Source organism: Jaculus jaculus, chromosome 7, assembly GCF_020740685.1.
Source record: "Jaculus jaculus isolate mJacJac1 chromosome 7, mJacJac1.mat.Y.cur, whole genome shotgun sequence".
Classification (NCBI taxonomy): Eukaryota; Metazoa; Chordata; class Mammalia; order Rodentia; family Dipodidae; genus Jaculus; species Jaculus jaculus.
This window is the reverse complement of record NC_059108.1, coordinates 136,767,436-136,786,261: the sequence shown is the minus strand read 5'-3', so window position 1 is coordinate 136,786,261 and position 18,826 is coordinate 136,767,436. Positions and strand designations below refer to the sequence as shown.

The window sequence follows — 18,826 nt, the reverse complement described above, 5'->3', positions numbered from 1 at the left end:
ACCTCAGCAGTGTGCGCTAAGGTGGCAGAAGGAGTGAAATCCATTGTTCGCTGGTCCTGGAGCAGCAAGGATCTCACATGAGCTAGCCGACCTTAAATCTAGTAAGTGGTGGTCCTATTTGTCCTCAAAGACATCCCTGAAAGGTTGAAACATCATTACCTCCCATTCTGAATCAACTAAAGTCAAATGCTCGATCCCACCACTTCTGGTGTATGTGGACACACGTGTGTAGGTGCATGAACATGCATGTGGAGGCCAGAGGTCAACACTGGGAGCCTTCTCCAGTTGCTCTCCACCTTGTTTGTGAAGCAGGTCTCTCACTAAAAGCGGAGCTCACCAACTTGGCTAATCTAGCTAGCCAGCTTGCCCTGGAACTCTGCCTGTCTTTATTTCCTGAGCACAGGGATTACAGGTGCATGCCACCAAATCTGGCATTTATGTGGGTGCTGGGGACCCAAAGTTGGGTTTTCATGCATGGCAAGTGCCTTACCAACCGAAAAATCTCCTAAAGTGCTACATCACTTAGTTATTATTAGGGACTAAGGGTCCTGGAACAAAATATACACGTCAGAAGCCAAGAACAATTACATGTAAGCCTTGTTAGCAAAGCTGGTATTTGTGAAGAGAACAAGTGGCCCATCTCCTATCTAGGTCCTATAGCAGCCAATTTAAGTAACTCAGGCTGCTTTTTAAGAAATATTTTCTTTTTATTGAGAGAGAGAGTGTGAGAGAGTAAGTAAGAGAATGGGCACACCAGGGCCTTCAGCTGCTGCAAATGAACTCCAGATGAATGTACCACCTTGTGCATCTGGCTTATGTGGGTCCTGGGGAATCAAACCTGGGTCCTTTGGCTTCACAGGCAAGTACCTTAACCTTTAAGCCATTTCCTCAGCCCACAGACGACTTTAAGAGAGAAAATCCTGGCAGCATTTATTCTTCATGTGCCAGTATAACAAGAATCAGAGAAACAGCAGCCTGGGGTGGGCTCTCAGTGTTGTCTCTGTGTTCTTTTAAAGCACTGGTTTGAGTCACTGTTGGACATTCCTTGGATTTCATGTTACTGAATTCAGTTAACTCCTGCTTCTCAGACACCCCTGTCACCAAGAGCACCAAGGACCACTAGGAGACACTAGCTGAGCACTGTGCTGATGGCTGTCTGCACTCCACCCTCACTGATGAGGCCCTTTGCACTGACAGCATGCACCTCTTGCGTCCTCCAATTTTTTAAAAAAATTATTAGAGAGAGAGAGAAAGAGAGGGAGGGGGGTGGAGGGAGAGGGGGAGGGGGAGGGAGGGAATATGGGAATATATTGTATGCCAAGGTCTCTTGCAAAGAAACTCTACAGGCATACATTACTGTATATCTGGATATATGTGGATACTAGGGACTTGAACCCAGGGTGAGAGGCTTTGCAAGTAAGTGCCTTTAAACACTAAGTCATCTTCTCAGTCCCTGTACTCCAGCTTGTAAAGTGCAGGCTTGAGAAGCTGACATGACTTTTATTATTATTAATTTATTTATTTTTGGTTTTTCAAGGAAGGGTCTCACTCTAGCTCAGGCTGACCTGGAATTCCCTATGTAGTCTCATGGTGGACTTGAACTCATGGAGATCCTTCTACCTCTGTCTTCTGAGTGCCGGGATTAAAGAGATGTGCCACCATGCCTGGTGACTTGTATTTTTAAAAATAAGTAATTACTTATCTATTATTAGAGAGAAGGAGGGAGGGAGAGAATGGGCATCACAAGCCTCCAGCCACCGCAAATGAACTCCAACACATGTGCTCTTGAGCATCTCACTTATGTGGCTACTGGGGAATCAAACCTGGGTCCTTAGGCTTTGCAGGTAAGCACCTTAGCTGCTAAGCCATCTCTCCAGCCCACGATTGATCTCTTAATTATAAGAGCTTGAGGCCACTTACACTGATGTCCCTTATGTACTGCAAGACATAGACGGCGCCCAGCTTGCAGAGCGCCAGGAAGACGGGCACCTGCGCATCGGGGCTGGCTTCGGCCGCCATGTCGTAAAAGCGCTTTGCAAGGTGGATATCCTGCATGTAGGAAACAAAGCAAAGCCAGGAGTAGTTAGTTCATGTGCTGCGAAAATCTGTCTTACCATTTACATTTCCACTTACCAATGAATTTCCTTCACCTAAAAGAAAAAACAAGTTTAAAATTTCTTTAATTATCTAACTGAATACTTTTGGAAATCCAACTTGATATAGATATATGGCCACATATCTATGCTTAACGCTGTTACCAATAGATTTCCAAGGATGACCACTAAATTTCAAGCTAAATTTTCCCTATTTGAAACTTCGGGTCAGTGCACAAAGCTCCGGTTTCAGTTCAAACCAGGGCAGGCGCAGACATGCGGACAGATACTTCTCGAAGTGCTCAGCGTCTTAAGATAAAAGAGCTCCATGGAGAAGGCATTTGGGGTGAACTGGGGGAGACAAACCTGCAGAGATTCTGTCCAATGGAGGACGTTCCCTGTATGTTCCTCATGTGATGGAAGTTTTGGGAGAATCAATATATTCAGGTTTGAAACAGTCTATTAGCTGCCTACACCTGTTCCTAAACAGTATTAATGTCATCCCCCAAGAAAGGACAAATCAAAGGGAAGCCAGGTCTAGGCCTCGTCATTCTGTCTGTCTGTCCACTCACTCACTGTTCACATCACTCCCCAGGTCCCCTCACATTCTCATGGCTACCAGAGTTAGAATCAAGAAAGAGCTGGACTCCCTTCTAGTCAGTGCCCACCCTTGTAAATGGCTATCTTTTTACATTCCTCTCCCCTAAGATACGACAGGGAAAACTGCTCGTGATAGTGGTATCAGGTTTTAGAAGCCTCTCCAAGACTTCAGAACAAGGGTGTTCTTTTTAAAAAATATATATTTTATTTATTTATTTGGGGGGGGGAGAGAGGGAGGTGGGAGGAAGAGAATGGACGCTCCAGGCCTCCAACCACTGCAAATGAACTCCAGATGCATGTGCCTCCTTGTGCATCTGGCTTACATGGATCCTGGAGAGTTGAACCGGGATCCTTTGGCTTTGCAGGCAAACGCCTCAACCACTAAGCCATCTCTCCAGCCCACAAAGGTGTTCTTAAGGGTGTTTTATGTGCACAGGACCAGCACCACAGTGAGAATTGGTCTAAGGTCTTCCTCACTTAAGAGAAAGGAACTCACAACTTAATTGTCATTCAAGACCCAACACTCAAAGGCAGCTGAATCCTGACCTCAAACCCAAATATCAAACGGAAAGCCAAAAAAGAATATCCGCCACAAGGCACTTCTGTGGACAGTGCTGACAGAGCCTATTGAGAAGATCCTTCGTTTCTTGGGTGGAGGTGGGTGAAAAAACAGCGGGGGTCACCACATAAATTCATCTTGAGGAACTGGTTTTAGAAACAAATAACCATCACAGGGCATCCTGTCACAGGCATCTTTCTGTAAAGGGTGAAGCCCAGGATGGAGGGTACAAAAATCAAATATATGGGAGGCTGGGCTGGGGGAGTTGTGGAAGACTTCACTTAACGTCAAAGAACCGCAAATTCTTAGGAAGGAATTCCAGGAGAGCTGGGAAAGGAAAGGCACTAGAGACAAGCAGTGACTCTCAGTTCCTCCTTATTCTGAGTCTTGTCCCCAAGGGTGACATTAACAAGAAGAGTACCTTCCAACAATGGTGCAGGAGAGCTCAGTGACTGATACAAGAAATAGGTAACTCAAAATTTGTTTGCTGACTGCTGTATCATTCAGGTTCTTGGACCAACCTTTTTTATTTTTATTTTTAAAGGCTGGTCTTGAGGATTTTTAAAAAATGTATTGTTTATTTTCACTTATTTATTTGACAGCGACAGACAGAGAGAGAAAGAGGCAAACAGAGAGAGAGAATGGGCATGCCAGGGCCTCCAGCCACTGCAAATGAACTCCAGATGCATGCAGTTCCTTGTGCATCTGGCTAACTTGGGTCTTGGGGAATCGAGCCCTGAACCAGGGTCCTCAGACTTCACAGGCAAGTGCTTAACCACTAAGCCATCTCTCCAGCCCTTGGACAAAACTTTTATGTGTTAAAATAGCCTTTGTTGTCTATGAATGGTAATTAAAATGTATCAAACAGTATCCCAAATTACCTTTTCCACTTATCACCTATTTTCATACTTTGGCAGCAATCCTTGGTGTGGGACTGGTTAGATTTTAGCTGTCTGAATGTTTACTAACTTATAAAGTAGGAAAAAAAAAAAAGAAAATGTGATTTTGATGCCTTCTAGACACATCTCTATGCAGTGGTTACTTGGATTTTGTATATGATTATTTTCAAAAGCTGAACCCAACTTCCCTTTCCTACTCTTACTAAAGGAATACTATGTGTTTTATCATACTCTTTATTCTCAAGAATTTATATTATTTATACCTATTGGAAATTGAATTATGAGTATTAAAATTTTTATTTTTTATTGACAACTTCCATAATTATAGACAATAACCCATGGTCATTCCCTCCCTCCCCCCACTTTCCCCCTTGCAACTCCACTATCCATCATGTTTTCCCCTCACAATCAAAATTATGAGTATTACATTTCTTTTTACATAACTTATTATAAAGATTTGCCAACTCAAGTATCTAATCATATTTAAACGTCTCAGTATCATAACTTTAAAACATAAAAATTTACATATGAACATGAAAATAAAATATCTAAATGTAATCAAAGAGGCACTCTGTCATAAAGTGGCATATTAACACAGTAACATTAATAACTTGAAAGCACATTAGGTCAACAAGTACTCTGAGAGCCAGAGTAGGTGTTATAATCAATTAATGGTCATTTCATAACCCTGGTAACCTTTCTTAGTACCTTCCTAGAAATTCAGATATGAACAGTCCCTGTGTCCATAACGCATTTCTTTGGCAAGTTTTTGGTTTCCAATTCAACATAAACAAAGGAGAACCCAATGAAGTGAACAGTAGATAGAACACCAGGAATAATTTTCTTTGTGGAGACAGGATCTTGCTACATAGCCCAAGCCTGAACTAAAGCAAGAGCATACATAGAAAATAAACAAACAAAACCCCAAAAATACAACAAAAAAGGAATTGACTTAAAACTCTTCCCATTTCTACATACTTACTTTTGTGAATAAAGTTCCAGTCACATATTTATAAAAAATGAACAAAATTAGTGCTACCTAAATCTATTTAATGATACATAAACTAATTAAAATACTTTATTACATTAAAATATTTAGTTTAAAATTTATTTACTTGAGAAAGAGAGACAGCGAGAGAAAAATGGGTGCACCAGGGCCTCTTGTCACTGGAAACCAACTCCAGACGCACGTGTCACTGTGTATCTGGCTTTACATGGGTATTAGGCAATCAAACCTAGGCCATCATTAAGCAAGCACATTTAACTGCGGAGCCATCTTTCCAGCTCAACATTCAGTTTTGAAAAGTAAAATTAAAAAAAAATTATTATTATGGTTTTGGTTGGCAAGCAAATTAACACTTTTATTATAGAAGCAGAATTAAAAGTTTGTGGACTTGTTTATTTCAGGTAAGTGTGACAAGAGTGGCCATTAAAGACGTAAAAGACCTAAGCACTGAAAATACAGTATCAGTACATAATTCTTTATGTGGAAACCGTGGCTGACAACATACATTTAGGGAGAAAAGCAAAGACTGTCAATTAAAGAACCTGGGTGCATATTAAAAAAAAATGGAAAGCATCAAATTACTGAGTTATTTACAGTCTATTGGCCATTTTAAGAGAAATTTATTTTATTTCAAGTGTTCCTATTTTAAATAGCTGAATTTAGACCATCTTGAAACTTAAGAAAATTTTAAATGTCAATAGTAGCCTAAAGCAGTCTTTCAAACTTCTTTTGTGTATAGATAAAAAATACCATGGACTATATTACTTTAGATTTCATTAGGAAGGTGAAGGAACAGAAATAAATTCGTCATTAGAAAGAATTTTAATTAATTTCAAAATAATTTAGAAACAATAGAATTGGCTAAAAAATGGACATATAGTTCCTTAAACAAGAAGTTATCCACAGAGGTGGGACTGGGTTTAACTTAGTATCCGAATTATACAAGTGTGGATGTTAGTGTGTGTGTGTGTCTGTGCATGCGTGCACACAGAGAAACCCAAGAGTAATCTGAAATATCAGAAATTGGCCTCATAACCTACTGCCCTGAAAACTGATAAAATCCTAAAAAAAACCCATCTTCAATCAAGTGCAGGTATTGGGCATTGTCATCGTCCCACTTCAGCACAGCACTCACCTGCTTGATGCCGAGCCCCTTCTCGTGCATGTAGCCCAGGTTGAACATGGCCTGCGCGCTGTGCTGCTGCTCAGAAGCCAGGCGGTAATGGATAAACGCAGTCTCATAGTCTACGTCGGTGCCGAACCCATAGAAGTGATAGTCTCCAAGCTTGATTCTAGCCACCGTGTAGCCTGAAAGAAAAGTTAAGTAAAGACCACCCGTAAATGGTATTCTTTTTTTGTTTTAAATTTTTTGGATTATTTTTATTTATTTATTTGAGAGTGACAGACAGAGAAAGAGGCAGAGAGAGAGAGAATGGGTGCGCCAGGGTTTCCAGCCACTGCAGACGATTTCCAGATGCATGCGCCTCCTTGTGCATCTGGCTAACGTGGGTCCTGGGGAATTGAGCCTCGAACCAGGGTCCTTAGGCTTCACAGGCAAGCGCTTAACCGCTAAGCCATCTCTCCAGCCCCCCGTAAATGGTATTCTTAAAGCAATCAGAGAATTTTATTTAAATTTACTTTCTTTTTTGTTTTTTGAGGTAGGGTCTCACTCTAGCCCAGGCTGACTTGGGAATTTACTCTGTGTCCTCAAAGTGGCCTTGAACTCAAGGTGATCCTCCTACTTCTGCCTCCAAGTGCTGGGATTAAAGGCATGGGCCATCACACCCGGCTTATCAAACAAAGAATTTTAACCTGTAGTACATGAACTTTAAAATAAATCTCTTGGGCAAGCTATAAAGTCAGGAAAAATTTAAAGTACAAGTCCAGTTCCTGTAGGCAGGCCTGTGATAGCCAGGGAAAGGTCAGAGGAGGTGGGTGGCGCACTCTAGCTCACTGACACTGCTCCCTTCCACCAGATCATCTGCTCCTGAAGTAACAACTCAGCTGGACCCCAGTCAGTGTAGGCCAGGAGAGGTGTGAGGCAGACAAAGTCGAGAGGAGTATGAGAGAGAAAGAAGAAAGAAAATGGCAGGAAACTTACGAGTCCCTTTCCAGTTCAGGCGGATGTTCTACTACACATCCTACTCAATTCCCATTTTATATGATCTGGTCTCAAACTGAAAATCAGACACTGAGCCTCAGCATGATAAGAATGGCTAGTACAAAGACCCTGCAATTCAACTACTATTTTAAGAATACTGATCATGATGCACACAAGATAAGCTATAGCATCTCTGATTAACTTTAAGGTGAAGAATGACTGAGTCAGTGCTCATGGGAGATAATAATTCTTAGGTGAGGACAAAATGAAGTCACTGAGGACAGCAGGAGGGCTGACAACAGAGACATAAGGAAGTGGGTCATCCACATTCCTCAGGGAACCACCCAGCCTTTATCCCTTCCTTGCCTAACAATGTCCCAGGATTAGGTTTCCTGCCCCCTTATCTCTCAGGGCAGGTCACAGTTCTGGTGTCACACCCTAGCTATTTCCCTTCCTCACCTTCCTGCAACTGAAGAGCTCATTATCTGTAATCTCAAAGTTGACTGCTCCGCTGAGAGTAAGTCCTGGTAGCTCATGTGCCCTCCCCCCCATAAAAGCTGCCATCTTTGTCTCAGAGTGGTCTCTGTGGTCTTGGTCACAACTGAACCTTAAAATAATCAACTCAGTAAGGGCCCTGGGTGCATCATCATCCTGGAAGCAACCACTCACCTTGCGAGGCGGCCCTGTTCCAATGCAGCAAAGCACGAGGGTAAGTTTCATTCTCACCAATAATGGTTGCTTCTCCTACGGGGAGAGAAATGAAACGTATGAGTCAGGCATTTAAGGGGAGGACTGACTTGAGGTTTCACTTGCAAGCTAGGGTGGACATGTGGAGAGCAACAAACCCTAAACTAAGAAGTACTGAAGTTAATTAAGCAAGTACTGGAATAAAATACCAGGTTTAAAGGAATCAGTAGGTTCAGGGTGGCGTTACCTCCTGAAGCAGGTTTTGCCTATAGAACCAACTGGTTAGGACAAGCATGAAAGAAATATGAGGGAAGACCTGGCTCACCAGCAGAGAAAGGCTTTATTCAGGTCAGAAGCCCTTCCCTTACAGATCAGGGGATACTTATGGGGCTGGGGGGTGGGGGGAGTTCATTGGAATTCCTTGGCTGCAAAGCTGTCCACCTTGCCTCAGGGAATGGGTGGTCTAGACCACTCCCGGAATGTGATAATTGGGAGGAGTGGTTGGGTCACTATTGGGGAACAAAGTTACAATAAAATGTTAGAGTCCAAAAATGGAGTCACTCTGGTTCTAATGCCAACAATGAGTGTAGTCATGAGCTATTGCTAGGGATTCAATGTTAGAAAAAACTGGTGGGTTTTTGTATGGTCTATTTGAGAACTCTGCTCCCTGGATGCAGTTAGGTCTGGGGAGGGCTGAAATGAGCCTTACTCTGATCCAGAATGAAGGCGGCATTGCTCTGGGCCACCTCATAGCCCTGCTCGGCCAGCAGGAGGTACTGGGTCACAGCAGCATTGTAGTCTGCGTCCTTATAGCTGTTGTAGGCAGTCATGAGCCTCTCAGACCAGCGGCCTCGTTCACAGACATTTTTAAACAACTATGAGAAGAGAAGAAAAAGAAGGTACGTATGCTAGAAAACAACTCTTGCATCTTGGTTACAAGTGAGGACTAAGGTTCTCTGTGACTTCCTGGCAGCAGTTATGTGCTATTTACCATGGCAAGGTGCTATTCTAGTAAGTTATGTATATTCTTCCAAAGGTTTCCTGAAGGGCTGTCTATCAGGTAATTCCTATTCAGAGCCACATCTTACAAGTGAGGATGATACAGGATAGAGACTTAAGGACTCTGCCAAGCATGTACTAATGGCACTCTAAAGTGTCAGCTATGGGAAATTTCCAGCTAGGAGATAGAGACATGGACCTTTGGAACATACTTTCTTTTTATCTGATGCTGTAGAGGGTGCCTGAGATATTGCAGACATCAACATCTGCTCTTACAAATATCACTTGTAATGGGAAGAAACTAAGAGAGGACAGGACTATGCATGGATCTCCAGTCTTTGCTCAGTTGTCAATGACTGTAAGCTGAATTGTCTTCTACAGTAGTAGAAGAAATCAAGCTAAGGAAATTAGAATGACAAAGGCACGCCTTCCCACTGGGTGAATCTGCTTCCTACATACAAGTTGCTACATACATACAAGGAAGCCCTCACCTCCACTGCAGTGTGACAGGATCGCATCACGCCTGTGCCGCTGGCATGCATCTGCGCTAGGTTATAGAAAGCCAAGATATGGCCTCCTTGGGAAGCTAAGTTAAAGTACTTCAAGGCCTGTTTATAATCTCTCTTGACGCCAATGCCATCTGTGAGAGAAAAAAAAAAAATCACATGAAAGGTCAATATGATCTTGTATAGGACTTTGGTAACCATCAGAGAAGCCTCTATGAGGAATAAAACTAGTGAAAATTAGAATTATTCTTCAGTAAAATCTATAAATATAATAATATAGATTAATGTATTAATGTACATTAATATAATTATAACCAAACAAACAAGAAGCACAAATAACTGAACTGAGAGAACATTTATCAGCCAGAACTGAGTATTTCCCATTTCCACACCACAGTGCCATCTAGTGGAAATTAGGCGTTGTGGTTTGAATGCAAAATATACCCCATGGCCTTAAGGTTTTGTGATTGAGCTCCTACATAGTCCCCAGCTGGTGGAGGCTCTGGGAGGTGGAACCTTGCTGGTAGAGGATGTTGCTGGGGGCAGGGACTTGGGGCCGACAAGTCCAGCCTACTGTGCTGACAGCCGCTCTGGCTTGCTGCTCTCTCTCTGCTGTGGGCATGTGAAGTTGTGAACCAAGTTTTTCTTCCACTGTGATGAAGCTTCTCCTTGAAACTGCCAGCCTGAAATAAATCCTTTCTTTCCATAAACTGCTCGTGGGTGGGCGTTTTATCCCAGCAAGAAGAACATAACTGCTACAGTGGGTTAGCATAGGTAATCTTTGTGTGTCCAACATTAATGCCAATGTTACTTACTGTAATACATAGAACCAAGCTGCAGCTGCCCATCCACCCAGCCTTGCTCAGCAGCTTTCTGGAAATACTTCAGGGCCAGATCGTAATTCTGCAGAAAAATATGTTATGAGTGAGCTCAAAAGGTTGAAACACCCTTTAGTTGGAGATTCTTCAGAAGGAATGAATAAAGGACACATTTTTGAGGAGTCATTTTAAGGACTATCTTATATTTTACACAGTTGTTGTTAATACTTCAGGTCAAAGGGGTTTTAGTAGTTCACACTGTGAGGAAAAGCAAGTACTGTTTGTGAAACAATATATATCCACATACATACATACATACATACATGCACACATACACACATACACACACTTTCTTAGAACACAAACACAAGTGGAACAGGAGTTAAGAAACAGTTACTCTCTTCTACTGAGTCCTTTTTAAAACTAGTTTTTTTTTTAAAATAACTCAACTTTTTGAGAGACAGGCAGATATATATATATATATATATATATACACACACATCCATATATATATATGGAAGGCGGGGGGGAGAGAAAGAAAGAATGAATGAATATGGGTGTGCCAGGGCCTCTAGCTACTGCAAACAAACTCCAGATGCATGAACCACCTTGCACATCTGGCTTACTTGGGTACAGGGGAATAGAATTTGGGTCCTTATGCTTCGCAATCTGCCTTAACCATAAAGCCATTTCTTCTTCAGCCTGAGTCCTTTTTAAACCTCCACTTTTCTTTTTCTTTCTTTCTTTCCTTCCTTCCCCCCCCCCCCCCCAAGGTAGGGTCTCACTCTAGCCCAGGCTGATCTGGAATTCACTATGTATAGTCTCAAGGTGGTCTTGAACTCACAGTGATCCTCCTACCTCTGCCTTGTAAGTGCTGGGATTAAAGGTGTGTGGCACCATGCCTGGCTGTTTTTCTTTTCTTTTTTATGTTTTTGGTTCAGTTTTTTAATATTAAGGAAAAATATTTTCTCCACATTTTTTGTTCCTTCCTTTGATCAGACACTAGATGATTACAGATTTTAAAGGTCATAGATATCCCCAGAGAAAAGTTAAATTATAGATGACTGTGAATTTCAGTATCCTTAAATGAGCAGAAATCAAAGAAAGACCACATTATTCAGTTTTGTGCTAGATAATTACTATAGATTAGACTTTCAAACACAGCTCTTAGTTTCTGCCCTAAATTAACAGAACAAACTTCTTGAAGTGACCACACAAAAAACTGCCATGAATTCAGCAATATCTATCAAGACAAAGAGCAGGGTAAGGAAAACCAAGTGTGTCTAGTGACAGAACCACAGGGAAGAGAGTTTTCAGGTGAGGGAGCACACATCAAAGACAGACACTGAGGAGGTCACTGGTGACTTGGACACAGACAGAAGCTGTATGAACAGAAGGCTGACCACTGAGGACTAAAGAATGAATGAGTGGCTGGGAGAAGAGAGGCAGGAGCCACAGGGAGCAAAGGACAGGGAAGCATCCTCCTCCTACATGAGAGAAACCTGAGCACTTTCTTAGGCTAGAGTAAAGAAGTGGACAAGGGCGATGGTAAGTCCTGGAAAAACAGTAAGAGTACAGACTGCAGACGGCAGAGACAGAAGAGGAAACAACTGTGCCCTGCAGAGGGGACCAGAGATGGAGACAGCCTAAGACAGTGGAGATGACTGTGGGATACAAAGAGAGACAACAGGAGAGGGCTCAGCTTTGGTGACAATGGAACATCCTCTCTAACAATATTGAGTGCCTGGTAAAGTTGAAATGCTAGACTTACAACTTGTACTCCTCTCCCATAGAGGTAGGCCATTCCAAGCCCGCTCTGTCCAACAGGGTTGCCCTGCAAACCAAAGAAATCAGACATGCGTGAAAAGATTTCATTAAAAAAATAGGGCAGGTTAATGTCTGTGGAGCATGTTTACATATGTCTTATTAGTTTTCAAAACAAAACAAAACTTTCCATCAGATTAAACATAATGCTCTAGGTACCTGGTGGCTGTCAGTAAAGATTAAACAGTAAGTGCATTTTTGATTCATTTGGGGGACTTAGATTATGACCACATACTCTGTGAACTTATGATACAAAACATGACTAATGTATTTCACAGAAATCAAAGGCAGGTCACATTTGGGGAGGCAGTTTTCCCTTGACAACCTCTTGCTCCAGGGAAGAAGGAGAATGTCAGGTAGAGTCAATGTAACATATGAACATTAGTACTACTTGCAGGTGGCAAGATACACATAAGATCAGACGAGTGTCACGGGTAAGATAATCAGGATTTGAGACTGAAAACAGAAGAGCCGAGAATTCACTCAAATCAGACTGCAGAGACATCTTAGAAACTGTCCCAGCATCCCTCCGAAAGCACTCTGATGCCGTCTGCAAGTGCAATGGCAGAGAGGTGAGCGCACCGAGACACACAGGGTCTCAAGCATCCACATGCAGCTTTCTCTTGGACAAAGAAAGCCCAAATTATATATAATAACTATCATCAAAACTAGATTATGCAAGCTTTCAATCTTCATTCACAGTGCAAATAAGCCAAGCTCTGTAACTCTCAATTTCATTGCTAAAATCATCATTTTCCTCAATAGAACAGTATTGATATTGAACAATGTTGATCCTAAAAAAGAAACTGCTTCGTATTGGGCAGGTGCTGTCTAGTGAACACATTCACAACACTCATGTTTACACTGCACTTTCAGCAACTTATGGCATGAGTTGGTTACAATTAATCCTTCAACCTAGCACAGTTACTAAATTCCACTCACAAGACACACATTTCAATACAGAGCTATGAAGTCTTACCATGTCAGCAGCTTTCTTAAAGTAGTGAAGGGCTGTTTCATTACTCTGGGGAACAATGTCACTTCCTTCGGAATACATCTGGAAAACAGACCCTAATTTCATTTGGAGCTGTATCCCTCCCTCTGATTCTATTTTTCTTCTGTCTCATCTCATTTTGGCTTCTTGAAATCTTCCCACAAAGTTAAGAATTCTCCACAGGATATTTTAGAAATAAAAGCAAACTTGGAAGTATTTTAGTATTTTTTAAATAAATATTTTTATTTATTTATTTTCAAGGAGAGAGAGAGAGAGAGAGAGAGAGAGAGAGGGAGGGAGGGAGACAGACAGACAGACAGACAGACACACACACACAGAGACAGACACAGGGGGAGAGGGAGAGAGGGAGAGAGAGGCGCATGCCAGGGCCTCCTGCCACTGCAAACAAACTCCAGATGCATGCAACACTTTGTCTTTATTTACGTGGGTACTGGGGAATTAAACCCAGGCCATCAGGCTTTGCAAGCAAGCACCTTTAACTGCTAAGTCATCTCTCCAGCTCAGTATTTTTATATTTTTATGTATGTGATGTCAAATCAAACAGAGTTATTTATATGCATGAATATATAAACCAGCTTACAGATTACCTCATGAGAATATTTTTCTTAAATAAATAAAAATAAACAATTTTTTTTAAAGTTAAGAGTGACAGACAGAGAGAAAGAGGCAGGTGGGGGGGGGAAGGGGGAGGGAGGGAGAGAATGGGCACCAGGGCCTCCAGTTACTGCAAATGAACTCCAGATGCATATGCCCCCTTGTGCATCTGGCTAACGTGGGTCCATGGGTCCTGGGGAATTGAGCCTCAAACCGGGGTCCTTAGGCTCCATAGGCAAGTGCTTAACCACTAAGCCATCTCTCCAGCCCTTTTCTTTTTGGTTTTTTGAAGTAGGGTCTTATTCTAGCTTAGGCTGACCTGGACTTCACTATGTAGTCTCAGGGTGGCTTCGAGCTCATAGTGATCCTCCTACCTCTGCCTCCCGAGGGCTGGGATTAAAGGTGTGTGCCACCATGCCCGGCCTTTTTCTTAACTTAAAATTTTTTTTAAAAATTATTTATTTGAGAGTGACGGATGGGGGGGGGGGGATGGGCGCGCCAGGGCCTTCAGCCACTGCAAACGAACTCCAGACATGTGCACCCCCTTGTGCATCTGGCTAACATGGGTCCTGGGGAATCATGCCTGGAACCAGGGTCCTTAGGCTTACAGGCAAGCACTTAACCACTAAGCCATCTCTCCAGCCCCCTTTTCTTAAGTTTTTATTGATAGCTCCCGTAAGTATAGACAATAACTGTAATTCCCACCAACTACACCTCCTTTTCCCCCTCTTAAATCCACCCTCCATTGAATCCCTTCTTTCCAATTCGTCTCTCTTCTTGAAATCTTCTATCCTATTTCCAATTCATCTCTCTTCTATTATGAAGGCCTTGTGTAGGTAGTTTTAGGCACTACAAGGTTATGAATATCAAGGCCATTTTGTGTCTGGAAGACAGCATTGTAAGCAAGCAGTCTTTCCCTTTTGGCTCTTACATTCTTTCCACCACCTCTGCTGCAATGAACTCTGAGCTTGGAGGATGTGATAGAGATGTCTCACTTACTGCTGAACATTCCACTGTCACTTCTATGAAAAGAGATCTCTAACTTTAAGGCAAATCTTTTTTCTCACTTTAACCAGGGCAGTGAAGTGGCTAACAATCTGTTTGGGATCAGATGACTGACTCTGTGAGGATGAGCAGATTGTCAGGGTCAAGGTATCCTCTTCCCTGTCCTCTGCCACACTGTCCCCAAAATAGGGCAGTAATGGTCCATAAGTACAGGCAAACAAGTAAAAGATTATTCAACAAGACTTAAAATACTGAGCAATTATAGTATTAGGCATAAAAATCATCAAAGTCCAAGAACAAAGGAAAATAATACGGCCAATGCTGTCTTTCATCCATGTGCACATTAAGGAAACAACTAATACAATTGTCCTTGACAGACAGTTAATTAGTAATTCAGGGTAAATGTCAAAATATGAAAGCCAGGCATGGTGGCATAGGCATTTAATCCCAGGACTTGGGAGGCAGAGGTAAGAGTACTGCTGTTTGAGGCCAGCCTCAGTTATGTGAGAACCTGCCTCAAAAAATCAAAACCAAAACCCAAGCCCTAAATAAAAACAAAACAAAACAAAACATGTGGTTCACCTGGACTTCCTTACTACAGTATCTGGTTATTGATGAAAATGCTCATTAGTCCACAGTGTATTCATTTTAAAAATAATGAAAAAGGAAGTTTTGAGATTTTTTTTCCTGACCATATGATGTGTTCACTAGTTTTTTTGACATAAATATCTCCTTGCTTGAGAAAAGAGTTATCCTGAGAGGCAGCTCCCAGCTGTCAAACAGTGCAAGGGGGTTCAGGTAAATTTTGGCAAACTATCTCTGTTCAGCATGAAAGGAAGCAGACATCATGAGTCCTAGCACAAACACCTCATTATTGTGCATACCATGCACAGGAAGAGCTCAGTGATGGCTAACTTCAGCAAAGAACTCATATACTTATGAACCAACACAATGTTAAGGTTGTCTAAGAAAATGCCTGAGAATTGCATTTACCTTAAGACAAGATGCAATGCCTCGTTTTGCTGTCACATAGCACGTTCCCAAGGAGTACCTACCTTTCCCAAGAAGGCCATTGCATGTGAGTTGCCAGCATTAGCTGCTAAACTGAAGTAGTCAAATGCTCTCTGTGACAGGAAAATTGAGGAAAATAATTAGTTCTTGATAAAATCAGTTTTAATCAAGATACTTCTTTCAAGAACATGAGAAAGCAAACCTTGTTACAATGGCTTTAAAATAAGGCATCATCAGGCTAGAGAGATGGCTTAGCGATTAAGGCGCTTGTCTGTAAATCCTAAGAACTCCTGTTTGAATCCTCAAGATCCCACATCTAGCCAGATGCAAAAGTGACACAAGCGTGCCATACCAGGCATTCCCATAAGGGGGTGCATGCGTCTGGAGTTCGTTAACAGTGGCTGAAAGGCCGTGGTGTGCTCATTCTCCCTCTCTGCCTCTCTCAAAAAAAAAAAAAAATTAAAAAAATATGTATTTAAAAATAAAGCACAATCTGTACATCATGATGTTGTACTGTATCTGATAGCTATATGCAGGTGCTTTCATTTCCTAGCCATAGCTACAGCCACAGGGAAGTTTCTTGGAACATTCCTAATAATTTTGGAGCCAACAAGACTTTTGTTATTATAGGCAAGTGAGTAGATCAGGCTGCTGAAAAGGTATCTCACAGAAGCTCAACTTTACTTGTCTACTTCAGTACTGGGGCCACAGAAGAAAGGAAAACCCCCCACAGTCCTCACAAGGCAGAGAACGTATTTTGAAAAGTTTGTGGTTGTATGTAAGTTACATCACTGAACCCAGTGATATCAGTGGAAGTTCATTACCATCTCCCAACTCTACTGCTCATCTTTGCTAAGGATGATCCTTTCTTTCCCTTGCTAGTGTCTGGTCTTTTCTTCCTCAAGCACGATTCTAGTAATCTATTATTAAAAAACAATATCCAAACATACAATGTGTCCTTGTTTAGAGCTCTAATTTCTCTCCACTGATACTGTTACTCATTAGCTATTTTCCTTTGTAGCCAAGCTTATCCAGTCAAACGTCCATGGGACTTCATTCTACTCTTCAGTCAGTCTTAACTGGCTTTCATCAACCACTTCAGGAAGAAAGTTCATGGAAGCTGGGCGTGGTGGCACATGCCTTTAATCCCAGCACTTGGAAGGCAGAGGTAGGAGGATCACTATGAGTTTGAGGTCACCCTGAGGCTACACAGTGAATTCCAGGTCAGCCTGGGCCAGAATGACACCAAGAAAAGAGAAAGTTTATGGAGTTACCAATGACCACCACATTGTCACTAAAAATCTCTCATCTCCCTCCAGCTCTCTCTGTAGTGTATAATAGTCCTTGAGCTTAACATGCCACCCTCTCCTGGTTTCCTTCCTAACTCTCTACCTGTATCATTTAATAAGCCTTTGGTGATTCTTATTCTAACAGTTGATGTCTAAATATTCAAGTTCTCCTGGATTCAATTTCTTCAGTACATTTTCTCAGTGCTCTAACCTACTCCATGGCCTCATAGACTAGCGAGGTGACTCCTGAATTTACACTGAGCTTCCCTGAACACCTCATTCAATGCATGAAACGTTCTTGACCCTAACTTGTTTTTACTTAGTACCTCAGCTTAAGTAGGCCATGTGTATCATCTGCTGGCTGTTGAAGATGCTTATCTTCTTTTACTCTTGTATCCAAGCCATTATATGATCTCCAAAATACATCTTTTTTGGGGGGGTAGGGGGTACAGTCCCACTCTAGCCCAGGCTGGTTCAGTATGTACTGTCAGGGTGGCCTTGAACTCATGTCACTCCTCCTACCTCTGCCTCCAGAATGCTGGGTGGTGCGCACCACCACACCCAGCTACAAAATACATCTTGAGTCCATCCATACTAACTGCTATTAACATGATTCTAGTTCAAGTTAGATTTTTCCCAACAGGAACTTCTAGAATATTCCCCTCTTTGATTTCCTTGGTTTTGGAGGTTTTTCTAACTTATAGTGGTGAACAGGGCTGACATACCCATAATCTCTTAGACTTAGGTTCTATCAGGTGAAACAACTCAGTTATATGATAAAGTGATTTACAATGGACAAGACCTGTGAAAAAGTCAGGTTTTCAGAAATCCTTTGTTGCATGTGGTCTTTCCCTGTCCCTGGAATGGGGCTGGGTTGAGGGAAGACATATTATAGGCTAGTGTCACATTCAGGAGGACGGGTAGGAATGGCTACATGCACACAGCAAGTGGGTAACAGTCATTATAGTCTCACTGAAGTCCTGAGATGCGGAGGCTCTTCAAGGCTCAAAGCCCTGGAGTGGGCGCTTACCTGATGGTTCTGCTCTACCCCACGGCCTCCGTGCAGATGCAGCTGCCCCAGACCGACCTGAGGGTCAACATAAGACCAGACCAGCAGGAAATGGCTGGGTTATAAAATGCTTCTATTCATCACTCAAAAGACTAGAAACACAGTCTTCAAGCCTGAATGTTACTCTATCTCAATTAATTTTAAATGGCCCAAAGCTAAAACGGTATGCTTTGAATTACACAGCATCCTTCTGAAATAGGGGTGAATTAAAGGCCTTTTTAGACAAATTAATGCTCAATTATCCCCAGCGAATGTACTGTAAAGGAAATACTAAAGGGTGCTTTTCCAGCGACAAAAATATCTGAGAAAGTAGGAAATAAAGTAACAAATAAAAAAAAGATAAATGTGTATAGATCTAAGTTAGTACATATTGCATCAAACAAAAGTATGTTGTAAGTTTCAAAATTACATAGAATTAAAGCACAGACAGAGTAGGCTAAGGACTCTGTTGTCCAGGGAGCAGTGAAAGGGCTCACCCACACTAGACCCGCAGAACAGAGTTGTGTGTGCCACTCTCTAGACCCGTGGAGCAGAGATGTGTGTGCCAGTTTCTAGACCCATGGAGCAGAGATGTTTGTACCATTCTCTAGGTAAATTAAATGCTGCGAGCCAAGCAATGTACAGTTGTCATGCCAGTGGAGAGAGGAAAGGCAAGTGAACAACAGAAAGCACCCAGACCACCCAGGCCAAAAGGAAGAGAAAGGGAATGTGGAAAAGCAGGACAAACAGAAAGCAAGCAGAACAGAAAACT

General features: G+C 42.1%; 1 protein-coding gene across 1 annotated transcript in view; it reads right to left on the bottom strand.

The window, feature by feature from the left end:
- Positions 1 to 18,826, bottom strand: part of Sel1l (SEL1L adaptor subunit of ERAD E3 ubiquitin ligase) — a 55,016-nt gene that overhangs the window by 5,805 nt on the left and 30,385 nt on the right. The window contains exons 11-20 of the mRNA XM_004649362.2: positions 18,037 to 18,093; positions 15,762 to 15,830; positions 13,072 to 13,149; positions 12,040 to 12,102; positions 10,266 to 10,353; positions 9,436 to 9,584; positions 8,655 to 8,820; positions 7,928 to 8,002; positions 6,293 to 6,465; positions 1,921 to 2,049 (exon numbers count right to left, since the gene is read on the bottom strand). Of these exons, the coding sequence (XP_004649419.1) occupies positions 1,921 to 2,049; positions 6,293 to 6,465; positions 7,928 to 8,002; positions 8,655 to 8,820; positions 9,436 to 9,584; positions 10,266 to 10,353; positions 12,040 to 12,102; positions 13,072 to 13,149; positions 15,762 to 15,830; positions 18,037 to 18,093 (1,047 nt within the window). The remainder of the gene's footprint in view (positions 1 to 1,920; positions 2,050 to 6,292; positions 6,466 to 7,927; positions 8,003 to 8,654; positions 8,821 to 9,435; positions 9,585 to 10,265; positions 10,354 to 12,039; positions 12,103 to 13,071; positions 13,150 to 15,761; positions 15,831 to 18,036; positions 18,094 to 18,826) is intronic.